The 17174-nt window shown below is 38.3% G+C and overlaps 1 protein-coding gene across 2 annotated transcripts in view; it reads right to left on the minus strand.

Moving 5' to 3' along the window:
• Positions 1-11214: 11214 nt before the first annotated feature.
• The window catches only part of LOC117415648 (TATA-binding protein-associated factor 172-like), a 61620-nt gene continuing 55660 nt past the window's right edge, over positions 11215-17174 (minus strand). For both annotated transcript variants that reach the window (XM_059026512.1, XM_034026240.3), the window contains exons 33-38: positions 16872-16997; positions 14721-14873; positions 14346-14557; positions 13847-14006; positions 12752-12922; positions 11215-12247 (exon numbers count right to left, since the gene is read on the minus strand). In XM_059026512.1, the coding sequence (XP_058882495.1) occupies positions 12101-12247; positions 12752-12922; positions 13847-14006; positions 14346-14557; positions 14721-14873; positions 16872-16997 (969 nt within the window). In that variant the 3' untranslated portion in view covers positions 11215-12100. The remainder of the gene's footprint in view (positions 12248-12751; positions 12923-13846; positions 14007-14345; positions 14558-14720; positions 14874-16871; positions 16998-17174) is intronic.

Genomic DNA, 17174 nt, shown 5'->3' on the forward strand with positions numbered 1-17174 from the left:
GGTATGGCTTTTTGGCCGCAAGTCTTCCATGAAGGCCACTTCTGACCAGACTTCTCCAGACAGTACCAGGGTGTACCAGGGTCCACTGTTTTCTGCCAATTCTGAGCTGATGGCACTGCTGGACATCTTCCGATTGCGAAGGGAAGTAAGCATGATGTGTCTTTCATCTGCTGCAGTAAGTTTCCTTGGCCGACCACTGCGTCTACGGTCCTCAACGTTGCCTGTTTCTTTGTGCTTCTTCAAAAGAGCTTGGACAGCACATCTGGAAACCCCTGTCTGCCTTGAAATTTCTGCCTGGGAGAGACCTTGCTGATGCAGTATAACTACCTTGTGTCTTGTTGCTGTGCTCAGTCTTGCCATGGTGTATGACTTTTGACAGTAAACTGTCTTCAGCAAACTCACCTTGTTAGCTGAGTTTGGCTGTTCCTCACCCAGTTTTATTCCTCCTACACAGCTGTTTCTGTTTCAGTTAATGATTGTGTTTCAACCTACATATTGAATTGATGATCATTAGCACCTGTTTGGTATAATTGTTTAATCATACACCTGACTATATGCCTACAAAATCCCTGACTTTGTGCAAGTGTACCTAGAAGAATTGATGCTGTTTTGAAGGCAAAGGGTGGTCACACCAAATATGGATTTGATTTAGATTTTTCTTCTGTTCACTCACTTGGCATTTAGTTAATTGATAAATATAATCTATTAACATGTCTATTTTTGAAAGCATTCTTACTTTACAGCATTTTTTCACACCTGCCTAAAACTTTTGCACAGTACTGTTTTTTGAAATGTAATCAAGTATTCTGAAATACAATGTGCAGGGTGGAATTTTCACTTAACCCATGCAAGTGCATATACTGTACACTGTGCTTGTTTAAATGGCATGACCTTGTGTATAGTCTGGAGCTGGGTGACCATAGCATAATGTAACCATGACATGGTTTGAAACTTGCATAAACAATCCCTGTACACCATCTAATTTACTTTCCTCTGTTATATAACGTATATGAAAGTCGCAGTGGTGATGCATCCTCCCCTTTGCTGTTATTGTGATATTTGGATATGTAGGAGTAGGCATTTTTAATCAGGTGATGGACAGGGATTGTTTAATACAAGTTACTTTACATTTCATAATTCACTCTCCTGGTGTCCATTGTACTTTTTAAACAGAATTAATGTCAATGTTGAATTACGCAACTATGCATCCCCTTTCTTAAGACCATTCTCAAGTTATTCCCTTATAATCCTGCATGGTTTTAGTGAAAACTTAATATCCTAGAAAAAACGATTTTAAATCAGACTAGACGGAGATGAGAAGGGACAGCCTCAGTTTGGATTGTACGCGGATACAAATAGAAGGTAGAAATGAGTGACCTATGTGAAGGATGATTTACAACTGTGGACTACAGAAGAAAAGACTTTACTCTGTTAGAAGAACATTATTATTTCTTTATTTAGCAGACACCTTTATCCAAGGCAACTTACAGAGATTAGGGTGTGTGAAATATGCATCAGCTGCAGAGTCATTTACAACTACGTCTCACCCGAAAGACAGAACACAAGGAGATTAAGTGACTTGCACAAGGTCACACAGGGAGTCAGTGTCTGGGTTGGGATTTGAACAGGGGAATTCTTGGTTACAAGCCACTTTTCTTTAACCACTGGACCACACAGCTTGTCCTGGGTCACTTTAACACAACAAAACACATTATAAATAAAGTGTCAAAAACTCAAAATAATAGCAATGAAAGTGACAATCATAATACTACAGTACACATGGATGTGAAACTGATCAAATTAACAGCTGGTATTGCTGCACCTTACAATTCTCTGTTGCCATGCCTTTGTGTATTTCCCTGCTAACTCGGGGTACTTTGGATGCAAAAAAATAAATAAAATTGCCCTGAACAAACTCTGATTCTGCTATGTTATCTTTGGATAGGGGGTAACATTTTTAAAATTTTAAAAATATCATAGTTTTGCTGGCATTCACAAGTTTAATGAGGTTTGCAATAGTTCCACTTTCCTGTTAGGGAAACGAAACACAATGGCTTTGGCTTTGCAGAGAAATCAGCCCATGCTTACCAAAGCAGTGGGTTCAGGTAATGCCAAAATGTACAGGTATGTAGGTTTTAAACTGAACCAAGCCTTTGAAAACCTGATTAAGTTCAAATATTTTCCTGCACCACCCTTGCTTGTACTTACAAAGGGAGTAACTGAATGCAGACGATTAATATCTCACTTCATTCAAGCTCCAGGACCTGTAAGATTGATCCTTATTGCTGGAGACGTTACCTGGAGAGAGGGAAACTGAAACTAACACTAGATCTTAAACAATGTCATTCACAGCAGCAGGCACCGGCACAGTCTGCCATTTGGAAAGCCTGTGGATCTGTGTCAGAAGTCTTTGTGTGTACCTTTCAGTAAAGCTAAAGAGCTGTGTCCCTGCAATGCTTTGCCCACCGGCTGATCCACTGACATTTATCACACCTGCCCATAACAGATGAAGGGTGACCCTTTCTCTTAGTTACTGCGAATATTTCATAAGGTTTCTTCCATTCAAAGAAAGGGACTTGCTGAGATTAGTGGTTTCAAAATATGGGGATGATCAAGATTAGGTGAAGGAAATGCACAATGCCAATCAACGTCCACTGTATATCCATAATATAACAAAAAATGTGAAGCATTCATGTAACCAATAGAACTGTGGTTAGAGGGTATACAGACAAGGTCAACAACCTAGGTAATGCCCTTTAATCAGGGTGTTACGGAAATAAAAACAGTAAATGGTGCCTATATTGCTAAACATCAAGCTCTCTTTTCTGAGATCTTGAAAGCTCGTGAATAATTGTTTTAGTTAGTCCAATAAAGCCTATCACCTCTCCTTCTCTTTGTCGATCATCTCCAGACTGATATGGCTACCATTTTACCTATCAAACTCTCTTAAATTCTGTATTCATCCAAAACATTGATAATATTGCTTGTCTGGGACCGAGCTGGTTAGAGGCCAAAACATAAACAAGCCTTGTACTTCCAGAAATACTTTAAAGTCTGCTTAGTGAAGCGTATGCAGTTCTGTTTGTGTTCGCTTAAATAAATGGAATGCTGCTTGTAACCTTAAACATATACTTTACAAAAAACAAAAAAAAAAAAAACAAGCATACGCATAAGAACCACTTCGTATGATTACCAACATCATCAAAACTTTGGAAATGTTATTTAAAGCTAACAAGTTGTACAAATAAAATAACATTGGGGATATGTGCTTGGTTTACAAGTAACAGTGGCGAAAGTTCATGGAATTTATCAGCAATATTAGACACACAGTAATTTCAGCAAGCAGTGTTACGCTTACTCAAAAAAACGGAAAGGTCTCTTTCTGTAGCTGTGACTACAAGAAACAGGACAGCAAACAGCAACCTAAAAAGTATTTTTTTTGTTCTACAAATTTAGCAGAAATATGAAAGGTGTTTTTTTTTTTTTTTTTACAATATTAATTTGAAATAGCACCAGCCGAGCACAGGCTTGTGTGGTTGTCTTGTGAAGTGGACCACCCTGCTTCCAGATTAAAAACAGAATTGCTGCCTAATATTAGTTACTGCGCTGTCCGTGGAAAACACTTTGAACTCTTGCGATAGATCATTGAATCCATTATGGATGACAATTCCGGAGACAAGAACCAGGTGAATTTTTTTTGTGTGTGTGAAATACCAGAAAATACAAAACTGGTACAGTTTTACAGTAAGTAGGGTTATTATTTGATAGCAATTGGCATCAGAGATGCCCTGAAACATTACCATTGTCAGACCTTTTATTATAACTTGACCAAATAGAATATTCCAGCACTGTGTCCTAGAAAACAACACGAACGTGAAATAAAACAAGACATAATAAAACTGCTTTTGTTTGAACTGAAGGTGATTTATAATGAATTATGCTGTCAATAACATTGTCTCTAGATGACTTATCATGTGCATGCAGCAGATATTTTGCAGTCGATATACACACAAATTACTCACAGCAAGACTATTGTTTTATAGCATCAAGTAAACAGCCACTAGAGGTGTCAGGGCTGGTTCATACTGGTTACCACCGGGAAGCAGTCATGTGACACAACAAGCTACAGCTGAGAAAAAAATATCATCTATAGGCAACCAAATCTAGAGGGATTCGAACTACAATCATGCATCGGTATCCTTTGCCTGCCACAGATGCATTTCAATGTAATGTCAGCTAATGAAATATCCAGTGTAACATTGCATTATATAGTGTCAATACTACAAGTGTACCTACATGTATTTGAATCCCCCATTCTTGTGGGTAGACTGTACAGTAGGCCTGCAACCACATTTTTTAATTGCCCATTTTATAGGCTGTGATGCACAGTAACTCTGTAACCACAGACTAGCAGATGTGAGATTGCAGCCCTGTGTATATGTTTTAATAGCATAAAGGAAATGATCTTGGTTTCTGAACAGTATACCTCCCACAGTCCTTCACCATACTACACAACAAATAGTCGGATAAAAAATAGCACATAATCCACTACAAATACTGCAGCTTTAACATGTATTTTAGTCTGAGATCAGACAGCTGAGCTATCTGTTTCCACACAGATATTGTAGTGCAGAGTGATATGCAGAGTTGGACAAACAATTGAATCATTCCTGTCAGGGACAGCTTCTTTACACAAAAGTGTGTGCTACAGATGGCACGTATTCACAAAAAAAAAACAAAGACCAGTTTTTAATCCCTCTTGGGGGGGGGGGGGGGGTATTAAGACCACTATGCAAAAGAGCTGGGCTCGTCTGCAACCATGGTTATAAAGTTTTGAACATCATCTCACCAAAAGGGGACGGAACTGTTACACTAGCAGTGTAAAATCCATGGTTACTTGAGCCTTACACACTAAAAACATATTGAATTTAATTTCTGTATAAATAAGCTTTGTCTATGGTTGCTTCAGATTTTTGGAAGCAGGAGCCCTAACCACAGCTTGTCTGAGTAACAAAATACTAAGAAAACTTGAGGCTTATTTTACTAACGTCACAGGAAGGTTACAGCAAACTACTGTATCTTCTGGTCGCTTTCCAAACATGTGGAGGCTAAATAACTTCCATTAGGGTGCATGAAGCATCTCTCCAAACACTACCTTCTACTTAAAGAGTGTCAGGTGGCTAAATATCCCATTGAAAACTGTTTAAAAGCAGCTTTTAAAAGTGCAGTACCCCTGACATTAAAAAGTGAGAGCTTTGTGTTCTTAAACTTGATCTGACAAATGTTTCGATTTATAGTGGAAACGTTTGTAATTGAAGGAGATTTAAGTAATTTAGAATTGTATTTAATTCTTAGTAATAGTTGTTCTTTTCTTTACTTATTAGTGGCAAACACACAAATATTAAAACTAATTCAAATAAATGAAAAGGTAATTCTCTGTGATTACATGTAATTTATAGTAATTACCAGTTGTGATACCAGGTGTAGTTTTTCTACCTTGAGCTACTGCAGGTAACAGTCTAAGCATGCATGTTTTGAGTGCAAAAAATCTGCAAGGAGGGAGGAAGCTTGTTGATCAAAGAGCCAACAATTTAATTAAGGGCTGTAGCTGAACCAACTGGAAGGCCAGCATGATCTGTTATCTAATAAACCAGAGTGTGACCAATAGTAAATTGAGTAGTTATGTAGGAAACATTCACCAAGAAATCTGTTTCATATTGAACAGAATTGCAGCTTCAATTAATGCTGGCAGGGGGTTAAAGGTGAGATTGGAGATTATCTAGTACAGGGAAAAACACACAGCTATCTCTGCCTTTGAGCTGCTACAAAACATCCGGTTTTGAACTGTGTGTCAATGTTACCACTGCCAGTACATTAGTCTAAGACCATCTGTGAATCTGAATGCATTTCTACATGTTGGCTTGAGCCATGCCTAAGGGTTGCTACCTCATAATATCAGAATTCTAGTCTTTTTTTTTTTTTTATTGTGAGGATGGTTACAGTACTGTAATTAAATCTAAACATGGCATCCTGTACTGACCTTAATTTAATTAACCTAACACATTTTGCTTGTGTGACGCTTATTTCACACATTTGCAGCTTTTGGTTAATGTGTTCGGGCAATCGGAAATGGAAAATTAGAATGGAAAGCTCCTTATTTTCCCTGGGAAGCCAGTCATTTTCAAACAATTACTGGATTTAAAAGATTTTATAGAATCATCAACGTGTAAATATTATGGCTGGAGTCATGCAAATAGACACTTGTTTCAATCGCACGTTTCTAACGTCAAATACTTATTTTAGTACTTTTACTATTTGTCTATTAAATTAAATATTTATGAACCCTGGGCCATTATCAATCAAGACAGATCTTGCATGGCGAGTTCCCTTATAAAAGTTTACCACAATAAAATCATTGTAAAGTGTAATAAAGCATAGTGAAGGCATGGTAACGCATAGGTAAGCATTGTAAAAGAGTAGGAAGGTATGGTAAAGCCAATTATTAAACATGGCAAACTAGGGAAAATTATGGTAAATGCATTTCCCAGTATATAGTGTGGGAAAACTGCTAAAGTACGGTGGTAAACTTTTATGAGGGTTGGTAGAGCGCTGGCTGCTGCATCTTAAATATGGAAAAGGATACACATCTGAGAAAGAATTCAGTCCTGGGTAAGGCCTGTAGTGGCATCTTTGTTACCTATGCAAAGTTACACTGTGTGTGGCCTCATAGTTGCAGAACATTGAATCACAAAAATGAAGAAACATGATGAATGTTCTGCTAGTGGCGATTTACATTGTGCAGTGAATGACAGCTGCAGAGGATAATAATGCTATAATAAACTGAACTGAACATGTTTTTGTGCATTTTTAGATGAAGAAAAGGAGGTAGTAGCAGGCGGGTTAAAAATCAGCAGAGTACTTAAAGCAGACTAGACAAGCAAGCCAATTCCAGCACTGCATGAGATTCACCAGACACAGCCCTGAGAGGGCACTACAAAATACATGCAGAACAGAAAAGTATGTGGGCAGCAAAACATTGAACAGCAAACCAGTTGAGGGAATTGAAAAAACATTAGCTTTGCTCAACAACTACCAGATTTTTAGAACAAGGCTGTCTCATGCTGGCAGCAAGTGTTCATAATAGAGGAATGCGTCACAGAAATTGAACATCTGTTTGTCTTGGTCACAGCCCTGTAACCAGCAATACTGCAGGGCAGATTCAGGCACAAAAGACAAATGAGAATGCACTCGTACAGAGCAGTCTCCATCAAGCAATGTGCTTTAAAAGAAGACCCAAACACTTTAAAATCACGATCTGAAAACGCATTGTGCCGGATGTGCACAGTGGCATTAAAGCATGTAATGAAATAGAGCGCTGAGCTGAAACAGTTTCTCAGTATCTGTACACTGGCCTTCATTAGGATCAGTACCTAATATCAGGGTGGGCCACCATTCACCCTGATCACTGAAATGACACAATGTGGCTTCGACTACAAGGTATCTCGAGGTATGTTAACCCATTCAGACCATTAACATTTAATTGCCGATGCACTCGTGAAGAGTGCCTCTTTTCACTGCTGTTAGAGCTTTGCTTTTCCTCAATGCAATTGTTCTGCTGAAAGTAAAAACAAAGTGAAGTCGCTATCTAGCGAATACTTTTGTGAATGCAGCAGAAATGCAGGTGCCGAAAGCTCAGAATGATCTGGCTGAAGGACAAAGCAGTATTCCATTATGCCTGAAAAATCCAGCACCTCAGGATGTTAAAATATTAATGGGCTAGCTGAACACATGTGCTTGCTTTATTTCAGTCCTCTCTGCTTAGAAGTAGAGTTGTGTTTTACAGCAAGCTATAAAGGGGCTTGACTTCAGCCTAGGATTTCTAAATGACCCATCAGTAACATAACAAATATAAAAAAGCAACCGATTTCCAGGTCATATGCTACCAAACTGACTCAACATCAAAGCTTAATCAAACACATACAAAAGGGAATACAGCAAAAACAATTGAGACTCCCAGGTTTGGCAATTCATTGTATAGTAAAAGATCTTTCAATCTAGTCTGTTAAAAGTCTATTTCAAAGACAAGGTGGGAAATCCATACCCCTGAAATGTTAAAAAATGTATTTCAAAAGAGAGATTTAAATGCTATCAAAATTGGAAGGCAGCATTATTTTATGGTAAGCTGTCATTACTAGTATAAAACACATGGAAACATACCTGTGTATCAAACTTCTATTCAGGCAATAACAAGAGGATGCATTGAATGTAAGAACATAAGAAAGTTTACAAACGAGAGGAGGCCATTTGGCCCATCTTGCTTATTTGGTTGTTAGTAGCTTATTGATCCCAGAATCTCATCAAGCAGCTTCTTGAAGGATACCAGGGTGTCAGCTTCAACAACATTACTGGGGAGTTGGTTCGAGACTCCCACAATTCTCTGTGTAAAAAAAAAGTGCCTCCTATTTTGTTCTGAATGCCTTTATCTAATCTCCATTTGTGACCCCTGGTCCTTGTTTCTTTTTTCAGGTCGAAAAATTCCTTTGGGTCGACATTGTCAATACCTTTTGGAATTTGGAATGCTTGAATCAGATCGCCACGTAGTCTTCTTTGTTCAAGTCTGAATACATTAAATTCTTTTAGCCTGTCTGTATAGGACATGCCTTTTAAACCTGGAATAATTCTGGTCACTCTTCTTTGCACTCTTTCTAGAGCAGCACTATCCTTTTTGTAGCGAGGTAACCAGAACTGGACACAATATTCTAGATAAGGTCTTACTACTGCATTGTAAAGTTTTAGCATTACTTCCCTTGATTTAAATTCAACACTTTTCACTATACAGACGTGCTCAAATTTGTTGGTACCCTTCCACAAAAAACAAAGAATGCACAATTTTCTCTGAAATAACTTGAAACTGACAAAAGTAATTGGCATCCACCATTGTTTATTCCATATTTAATAGAAATCAGACTTTGCTTTTGATTTTTTATTCAACATAATATTGTAAATAATAAAACAAATGAAAATGGCATGGACAAAAATGATGGGACCGCTAACCTAATATTTTGTTGCGCAACCTTTAGAGGCAATCACTGCAATCAAACGTTTTCTGTAGCTCTCAATGAGACTTCTGCACCTGTTAACAGGTAGTTTGGCCCACTCTTCCTGAGCAAACTGCTCCAGCTGTCTCAGGTTTGATGGGTGCCTTCTCCAGACTGCAAGTTTCAGCTCTTTCCATAGATGTTCGATAGGATTCAGATCAGGACTCATAGAAGGCCACTTCAGAATAGTCCAATGTTTTGTTCTTATCCATTCTTGGGTGCTTTTAGCTGTGTGTTTTGGGTCATTATCCTGTTGGAGGACCCATGACCCGCGACTGAGACAGAGCTTTCTGACACTGGGCAGTACGTTTCGCTCCAGAATGCCTTGATAGTCTTGAGATTTCATTGTGCCCTGCACAGATTCAAGGCACCCTGTGCCAAGCGCAGCAAAGCAGCCCCAAAACATAACCGAGCCTCCTCCATGTTTCACTGTAGGTATGATGTTCTTTTCTTTGAAAGCTTCATTTTTTCATCTGTGAACATAGAGCTGATGTGACTTGCCAAAAGGCTCCAGTTTTGACTCATCTGTCCAAAGGACATTCTCCCAGAAGGATTGTGGCTTGTCAATATGCATTTTAGCAAATTTCAGTCTGGCTTTTTTATGTTTTTCTTTCAAAAGTAGAGTCCTCCTGGGTCTTCTTCCATGGAGCCCACTTTTGCTCAAAAAGCGACGGATGGTGCGATCAGAAACTGACGTACCTTCACCTTGGAGTCCAGCTTGTATCTCTATGGCAGTTATCCTTGGTTCTTTTTCTACCATTCGCACTATCCTTCTGTTCAATCTGGGGTCGATTTTCCTCTTGCGGTCATGCCCATGGAGGTTGGCTACAGTTCCATGGACTTTAAACTTCTTAATAATATTTGCAACTGTTGTCACAGGAACATCAAGCTGCTTGGAGATGGTCTTGTAGCCTTTACCTTTACCATGCTTGTCTATTATTTTCTTTCTGATCTCCTCAGACAACTCTCTCCTTTGCTTTCTCTGGTCCATGTTCAGTGTGGTGCACACAATGATACCAAACAGCACAGTGACTACTTTTCTCCATTTAAATAGGCTGAATAACTGATTACAAGATTGGAGACATGTGTGATACTAATTAATGAAACTAATTAGTTTGAAATATCACTATAATCCAATTATTTATTATCTTTTCTAAGGGGTACCAACAAATGTGTCCAGGCCATTTTAGAATATCATTGTAGAATAAGCAATAACTCATCTCTTTTCACAGCTTCTTTAATTTATTCTATGACATACCAAAGGCATGCAAGTATACATGATAAAATAGCTTTTAATTTCATCACTTTTCAGGAGGAATGAAGCATTATTTCAATGAGCTGTAAGGGTACCAACAAATTTGAGCACGTCTGTATATCCGAGCATTTTGTTGTAGTCTTCCGTGTGGAAACTAGAGGTTAACCTTAGGAAAACAGACATCACAGATCTATAAACTGTTACTCAGAAATTGTTTTATAATAATAGAGTGTGGGAAACTGCAGCTTTAAATATCATTCTTAAATGTATTTTTAATCCTGACTGTGTCAGTAAATATGGTTATATATAGCATTAAGGGATACTCATCGCACAACTCAATCTTTTTTAGTGCTAAACATGCTATATAACCTTAAGTTAATGTCAATAGTTCTTGGCATTAATAGATTTATTCCAATTTATTACAATTTAAACCCACAATGACAGCTACCTACATGCCATTCCAATAATCTATATAAATGCACACCAAAAATCCTGCATGTGTAAAACTCACAAATGTATCTTGTATTGATTTTTTTTTTGTTTAAAAAGACAGAAAAAAGAAAGATCTCTATAATTTATTATAATTCCATCTGCTTAGATAAAACAGCAAGAACAGAAATATTTACACTTAAATAGTTTAAATGGTCTACTCATTCAGGTATTGAAACTGTTCCCCATTTTCTACCACTGTAATAGCTGTTTGTTCATGTGCAAGCCAACACTTTAAAAAGTACAATGCTACAAGTAATTAGAAATAGGGATTTTAGCATGTGTGTTGAGCACATTAAGAAATAACGGCTCCTAACACTTTAAAAAAACTAAACTATTTAGGAGTAAAAAAAAGATTGCTTACAATACATACCAAAAGAGCTTTCTCGCTTTTATTTATATTAGACTCAAGCCCATGAACAACTGCCAGTTCATAATAAAAATAAAAGTTTAAGTCATGCTTCGTCAGTATGTTGACCAAATAATAAAAAAAAAAAAAAAAAAAATTAAAAGCTGTTGTGGTTTTTCATCCTCACAATAACTAGCCCAGGCTCCTGCTCCAAGTTGTTGGTTTTTGCACCCAAGTACACAGCAAGCTATAAGCCTGCTACCTGCCTCTACATGCTTCCTCCTCCTTCCAGTACAAGATTAGGTACTTGGAAACCTGAAAAGGTTTACTTATTTTTTTTTTATTATTTATTTATTTTTTATTTTTATTTAAAGATAGCTGTCAAAATATTTTGAAATAGTGATCTTGGCCCAATTCAGCACTACCTCATTTGTGTTAATAACCTAGTCTTGAGCCAACTGGCCATATTTAAAAAGAGAAAAAAAAAAAAAAAAAGCAGCAAGTCCTGAGACCTCCAAAGGATAAAACAGTGTCCTAATTCATAATGTGTGCTCAATGTTTAGACTTAAATTTACTGAAATCCTTTTAACCGGTTTAATGCAAAGACTGCTGAAAAACAACTGACAAGTACCCCATACGTGTTCTAGACGCTTACTCCCAGGTAAGCTGTTAACTGGTTGATAGCGAATAAATGTACCTTTGCAGAAACCTTGCCAACTCCCAAGACACATTTTATTCGACCACCCTTCAATAAACACAGATATTCAAGTGTAAGTCTCAAATCGGTTTCTTTCAAAATAAACATTTGCATTCCCACACCCATCTGAACAGTTCATTGTACTGTATGCTGAATATCAGCAGCGAACGGATGTCAATTCAACCTCTTCAGACTTGACTCAGACCAGCATGCTATTTTAAAGAATACATGAAGCTATCCAGGTTATATTCAGTGTCGTATTGTTCTTCACTCCAAAGGTCTCCTAGATTTTCAAGGACAGACTTTGCTGATGTCTTTCCTGATGAGCCTGGGGCTTCACCCTTCCCTGCTTTCTCCTCCTAAACAAAGAACAAAACGCATCATCAGCTTAGTTATATATCAGACAGAAGCACAAAGAAATAATTTTTTGGCCTGCAGAACGTTAAACCATTGAGTAGAAAGCAGAACATTTAACTTCTAAATCATTGCTAGCATTGGTAATAATCAGATCAATCTTACTAATGCACAGGACCACACAGTTGTGAGTTGCACATAAGGCCTGCATGCGCCAGGCCAGCCACAGGGGTTGCTGATGTGCGGTGAGCCAAGGATTCCCCAGCCAACCTAAACCCTCCCCGCCCGGGTAGAGCTTGGCCGATTGTGCGTTGCCCCCTGGGAACTCATGACCAGGAACTGGTGACCTCCAAGCTATAGGGCATTACTCGGGAGCCCCAGGACATCTTTTTTTGTTTTGTTTTTACTGTGGCGTCAAAACAGTGCTGGGTAGTTGCACAGTTTTCTTAGTTTAAAATCCAAATCAATGCCCCTATTAATAAATCCACTGAAGAAGAAGCTATTATAACCTTTTCAAGAGTGAAGAGGTTGAGTAGCTGGTCTGTCCCCATGCTCTGAAGGCTGGCGTTCTCTTGGCTAATCACAGTGTTGGCTATGCTCATTTTGAATTTCTGCAGGCCCATAATCTTCTCTTCCAATGTCCCTCTTGTGATCAGCCGGTACACATTGACGACACGTTTCTAGAAGGAAGGCAAGCAAGAATTGAGCTATAGTATTGCAGCAAGTGGCTTAAACTATAAGCACTAAACTGAAGGTTTAATGTGTTGAGGTATCAAGTAGTTAACCTGCAAGCTCAAATGAAAAAGTGGAGCGAGGAGCAGTTACAGTAGCCTTTCAGGTCTCCCTTTTGCACAGCAGTTTGAGCAAATCCAACTTTTAGCATGAGCTTATGGACACACTATAAAGATCTCTTAATTGATGGCTTCAGTTCTCATTTTGAATTTGTGACAAAGCCATTTTCCTCAAAAGCAAAGGTTCTGAAAGTAGGAGGCTGTGTGGGCCAGTGGTTAAAGAAAATGGCTTGTAACCAGGAGGTCCCCGGTTCAAATCCCACCTCAGCCACTGACTCGTTGTATGACCCTGAGCAAGTCACTTAACCTCCTTGTGCTCCATCTTTTGGGTGAGACATAATTGTAAGTGACTCTGCAGCTGATGCATAGTTCACACACCCTAATCTCTGTAAGTCGCCTTGGATAAAGCTGTCTGCTAAATAAATAATAAAAAAAATAAAAATAAATAATAATAGCAACAATTTGTTTTATATTACAGAAACCTCTGTTTTACAGCATCATCACTGCCAACACTATGAAACCCCACAGGACTACAGCAACCAAACTAACAACGTTTTTATAAATTATGTAGAAATCACATGAATCTGTTCAGAAATGTAATCTCAAACAGCAAAGTTGATATTCATATCAGAATTGGCTGGGATGTCTCAATTTCTTAGTTATTATGTGTATGCAGTTATGAGTTTAAAACAACAGTAGATTTTTAAGTTTTATAGGGTTAAAATTGTTCCAAAAATGCACAAATTAAGATAAAGCCCCTTGTCCGAGGTGTCAATGGCACTCTACAAGTTTGTGTCACAGTTGCAATAGTACCTGTCCAATACGATGCGCTCGGTCCATGGCCTGCAGGTCTCTCATTGGGTTCCAGTCGTGTTCTACAAACACTACAGTGTCGGCCCCTGTGAGGTTCAGGCCCAGCCCTCCCACATGAGTGGTGAGCAGGAGCACATCGATAGAGGGGTCATTATTGAATCTAGAAACAAGGAAGAGATTCAGTCAGGCCATTCTAGGAACTCTGATCATTTATGAAATGTATTTTAGTTTCAAAATGCCATACAAGAACATTTATAAGGTCAACAGAAGTGAAAGGGGAAGACAGTTGGGATTTTTCATTATTGTGAACTACCATTACAAACTCATTAAAAGCATGCAATCCAAAATGTTATTTAAAACAAGATATATAGGTAACCTAGGATATAATGGAACATAATTCCTTAACAAATCCTAATGCAAAGTCTAACATTGGTTTATGCAGTTCCAAAGAGAAATCCTTCGTCAGGCCAACCAAATCAGAGGCTAGATGCATGCTTACCGTGACACAATGGAATGCCTCTGTCCAGCCGGCACGCTGCCGTCCAGCCTCAGGTAGGTGACTGAAGGCAGGTGAGCTTTCAGGAGATGGTGTTCCACGATGTCCAGCATGCTTTTGAGCTGACAGAAAATCAGGATTCGGTGCTGAGCGACAACAGCCTCCGTGCCACCCTCGGTGGTGCCTCCATTTCCCAAACCACAGTCCAAGAGAAGCTGGGGTCGGGGGGTGGGGCGAGAGAAGCAAGTTACCGGCAAAACTGAACTAGACTTCTGTAGCATGTTACAGGATAATGGAGTTCAACTTTGTCAGATCGGAGGCATTCTTTCCCTGAATCACCAAGACAGTGACACCCCCCCAAAGCTGTGATCCACCTACCTGCTTTAGTGCAGAGAGCTTTGGAGCATGCTGAATGTCACGCAGGGTTGTGCGCTGGGCAGCGAGCTGCTCTGTAATCCGTTTGTATTCTGGGTGCTGTGGCATCAGAACCAGTGCTGGATGGTTGCACAGCTTTCTCAGGTACTGCAGAGCCTGGAGTTAGGAAATACACTTTATAATGAATCATGCAAGGACATACTGAAGTGGTGCTTTGCTGTGACTCTACTATGGTTTCTAAAGTTGAGTTGGGTAGGTATAAAAGGCATAAGGTAGGCAAATGGTTCACTATAATATAATTAGTGCTTCTGATTTTCAGTTTGAACCGATAAAACACCCCCAATACAAAAATAATTAAAATCGATGGATAGCCAATAAACACTGGAAAAAAAAACTGTGGAAATGGTTAATCTATTCACGTTGACTTTACCCTTTTCCCATTAAAAAAAAAAAAAAAAAAAAAAAAAAAAAAAACTACTACAAAAATAATACATACATTTCCCAGGGCTGCTGGGCAATGTCCCACTTAAGTTACAACTTAAGTGTGCAAGTACTGTCGAGTTAGTATACATATTTTGACCAAAAACAAAACAAAACAAAAAAACGAACAAAAAATGCTCAAGCATTTTGGAAAGTAACCAAAAACACTAAATTTCATACAGTATATCCAAAAACGAAGGCCCCGGAAAAAAAACAAATTTACGTAAGACTCAAATAGCTAAAAATGAGCACCGAAAAATACAATTAATAAAACCCGAAAAACAGAAGCCCTACATATAATGAAAAACCATAGACAGAATCATTTCCAATTTGCTGGCCTCCCAGTTCAAAATGCTAGTCAGAATACTTACTCATACCAAGTCTACCTGTCACCATTCCCTAAGATCACTACTTTGGCTTCCAGTGAAGCATTGTATTGATTTTAAAATGTTGCTCCTTACTTGTAGGACAATAGACTGTTCTGGTCCTCCCTTTGTGTGCGAGTTATTGACCCTTTCCAAACCGCCATGACTTTGAGATCTGTCTTTTGGTAATTCCAAGAACTTGTTTAAAAACATGTGGTCTAGTTCTTAAGCTCCTTCACTTTGGAACTTCGGGTTCTGTTCAGAATGCCGAGTCAAATCGGTATCTTTTAACTCGAACTTACAGATTTTGTTTAACTTGGCATTTTACTAGTCAGCAGTTTAGAGCTCTTTTTAGTCTTATTTTTTAAAAGCTCCTTGGGATGTCTGTTTGTAAAGGAAGCTAATGCTATATAATAACTTTGGTATGATAATAGAGTATGAAGCACAATTCAGAATAAATGACCCATTATTAATAATACATTTTGCAGTAGATTCAGGGCTATTACTATCTTACTAATATCTCTTTCTGCAGCCTGAAATGTAAAACAATATATAAACAAATTTGTTTTGAAGTGGGAACTCAATATCCCTGTGTTGTGAAGTGTAACAGCTAAATTATCAAAAGAGAATTTCCTTGGTAAAATTCATGAGGGCTATGTGATGAATACTAATCCAGTCAAGTAACAATTAATGCATCACAGACCTCTTGATCATGGCCGAGAAATAGATTCGTTCCAACATGCCGGAAAATTTAAGTAACGCAATATAGAAAATAGCCTCCATCATTCCAGTGTGAAAACTGACCTTTTCAGCCACTATATTTTCCAATTCCAGCTTGAGTTCTGTGCAGCACATGAATTATTCAAACAAACAATATAGCCCAATGCTGGTAAAACTAATTTGTAAGAGTCTGATGACAAACTATTCTACAAAACATCACGACCATCTCCTTATTTTGACTGAATAATATCTCATTCTCCGAAGAAGCTATAAAAAACACCACATTTGAAGACCATGATTTATGTATAGTGGCAATCTTTGAATCTTCATTGTGCGCAATTACATAAATGCAACCGTCTCAAGTTCATGAAATAGCATTCAAGGATGTCTGAATTCATACTTTTCTTACAGATTCAAATACAGCAATTTATTGACCTTTTACCATTCCATTTCCTTTTATGTTTGCTACCAAATAGCCTTCAGATCACTTGGGAAAAAAACTTGTTTGGGTACTGTGACAAAGAAAGGTAATGAGAAGAGAACACATGTTAAAACAAACATCTCATTATAAAAGCAACAAAACAGGCACCTGGAACACATGACCAGCAGGCTTTAGCTTTGGCTGTTCGTTCTCTTGTGGTGCAGTAGCAGGAGATAGCGTGTCATCGAGGTCGACCTTCGCTCGAGATTTGGCAAAATCTTCATACAGTTGAATCTTTATATTCAAAAAAAGAAAACAAATACAGTTTACTTAATTTCACTGTAAATCATACCTTTAGAAATCTATGTCTGGATGCTCATGTTTCATAAAACAAAAGGGACAAAACAGCTTGTTTAAGCCATGCGTACTCAAGGCAGTGAGAAACTTCAGGGTAGCCATAAGACCATAGTA

Source organism: Acipenser ruthenus, chromosome 7 (assembly GCF_902713425.1).
Source record: "Acipenser ruthenus chromosome 7, fAciRut3.2 maternal haplotype, whole genome shotgun sequence".
NCBI lineage: Eukaryota > Metazoa > Chordata > Actinopteri > Acipenseriformes > Acipenseridae > Acipenser > Acipenser ruthenus.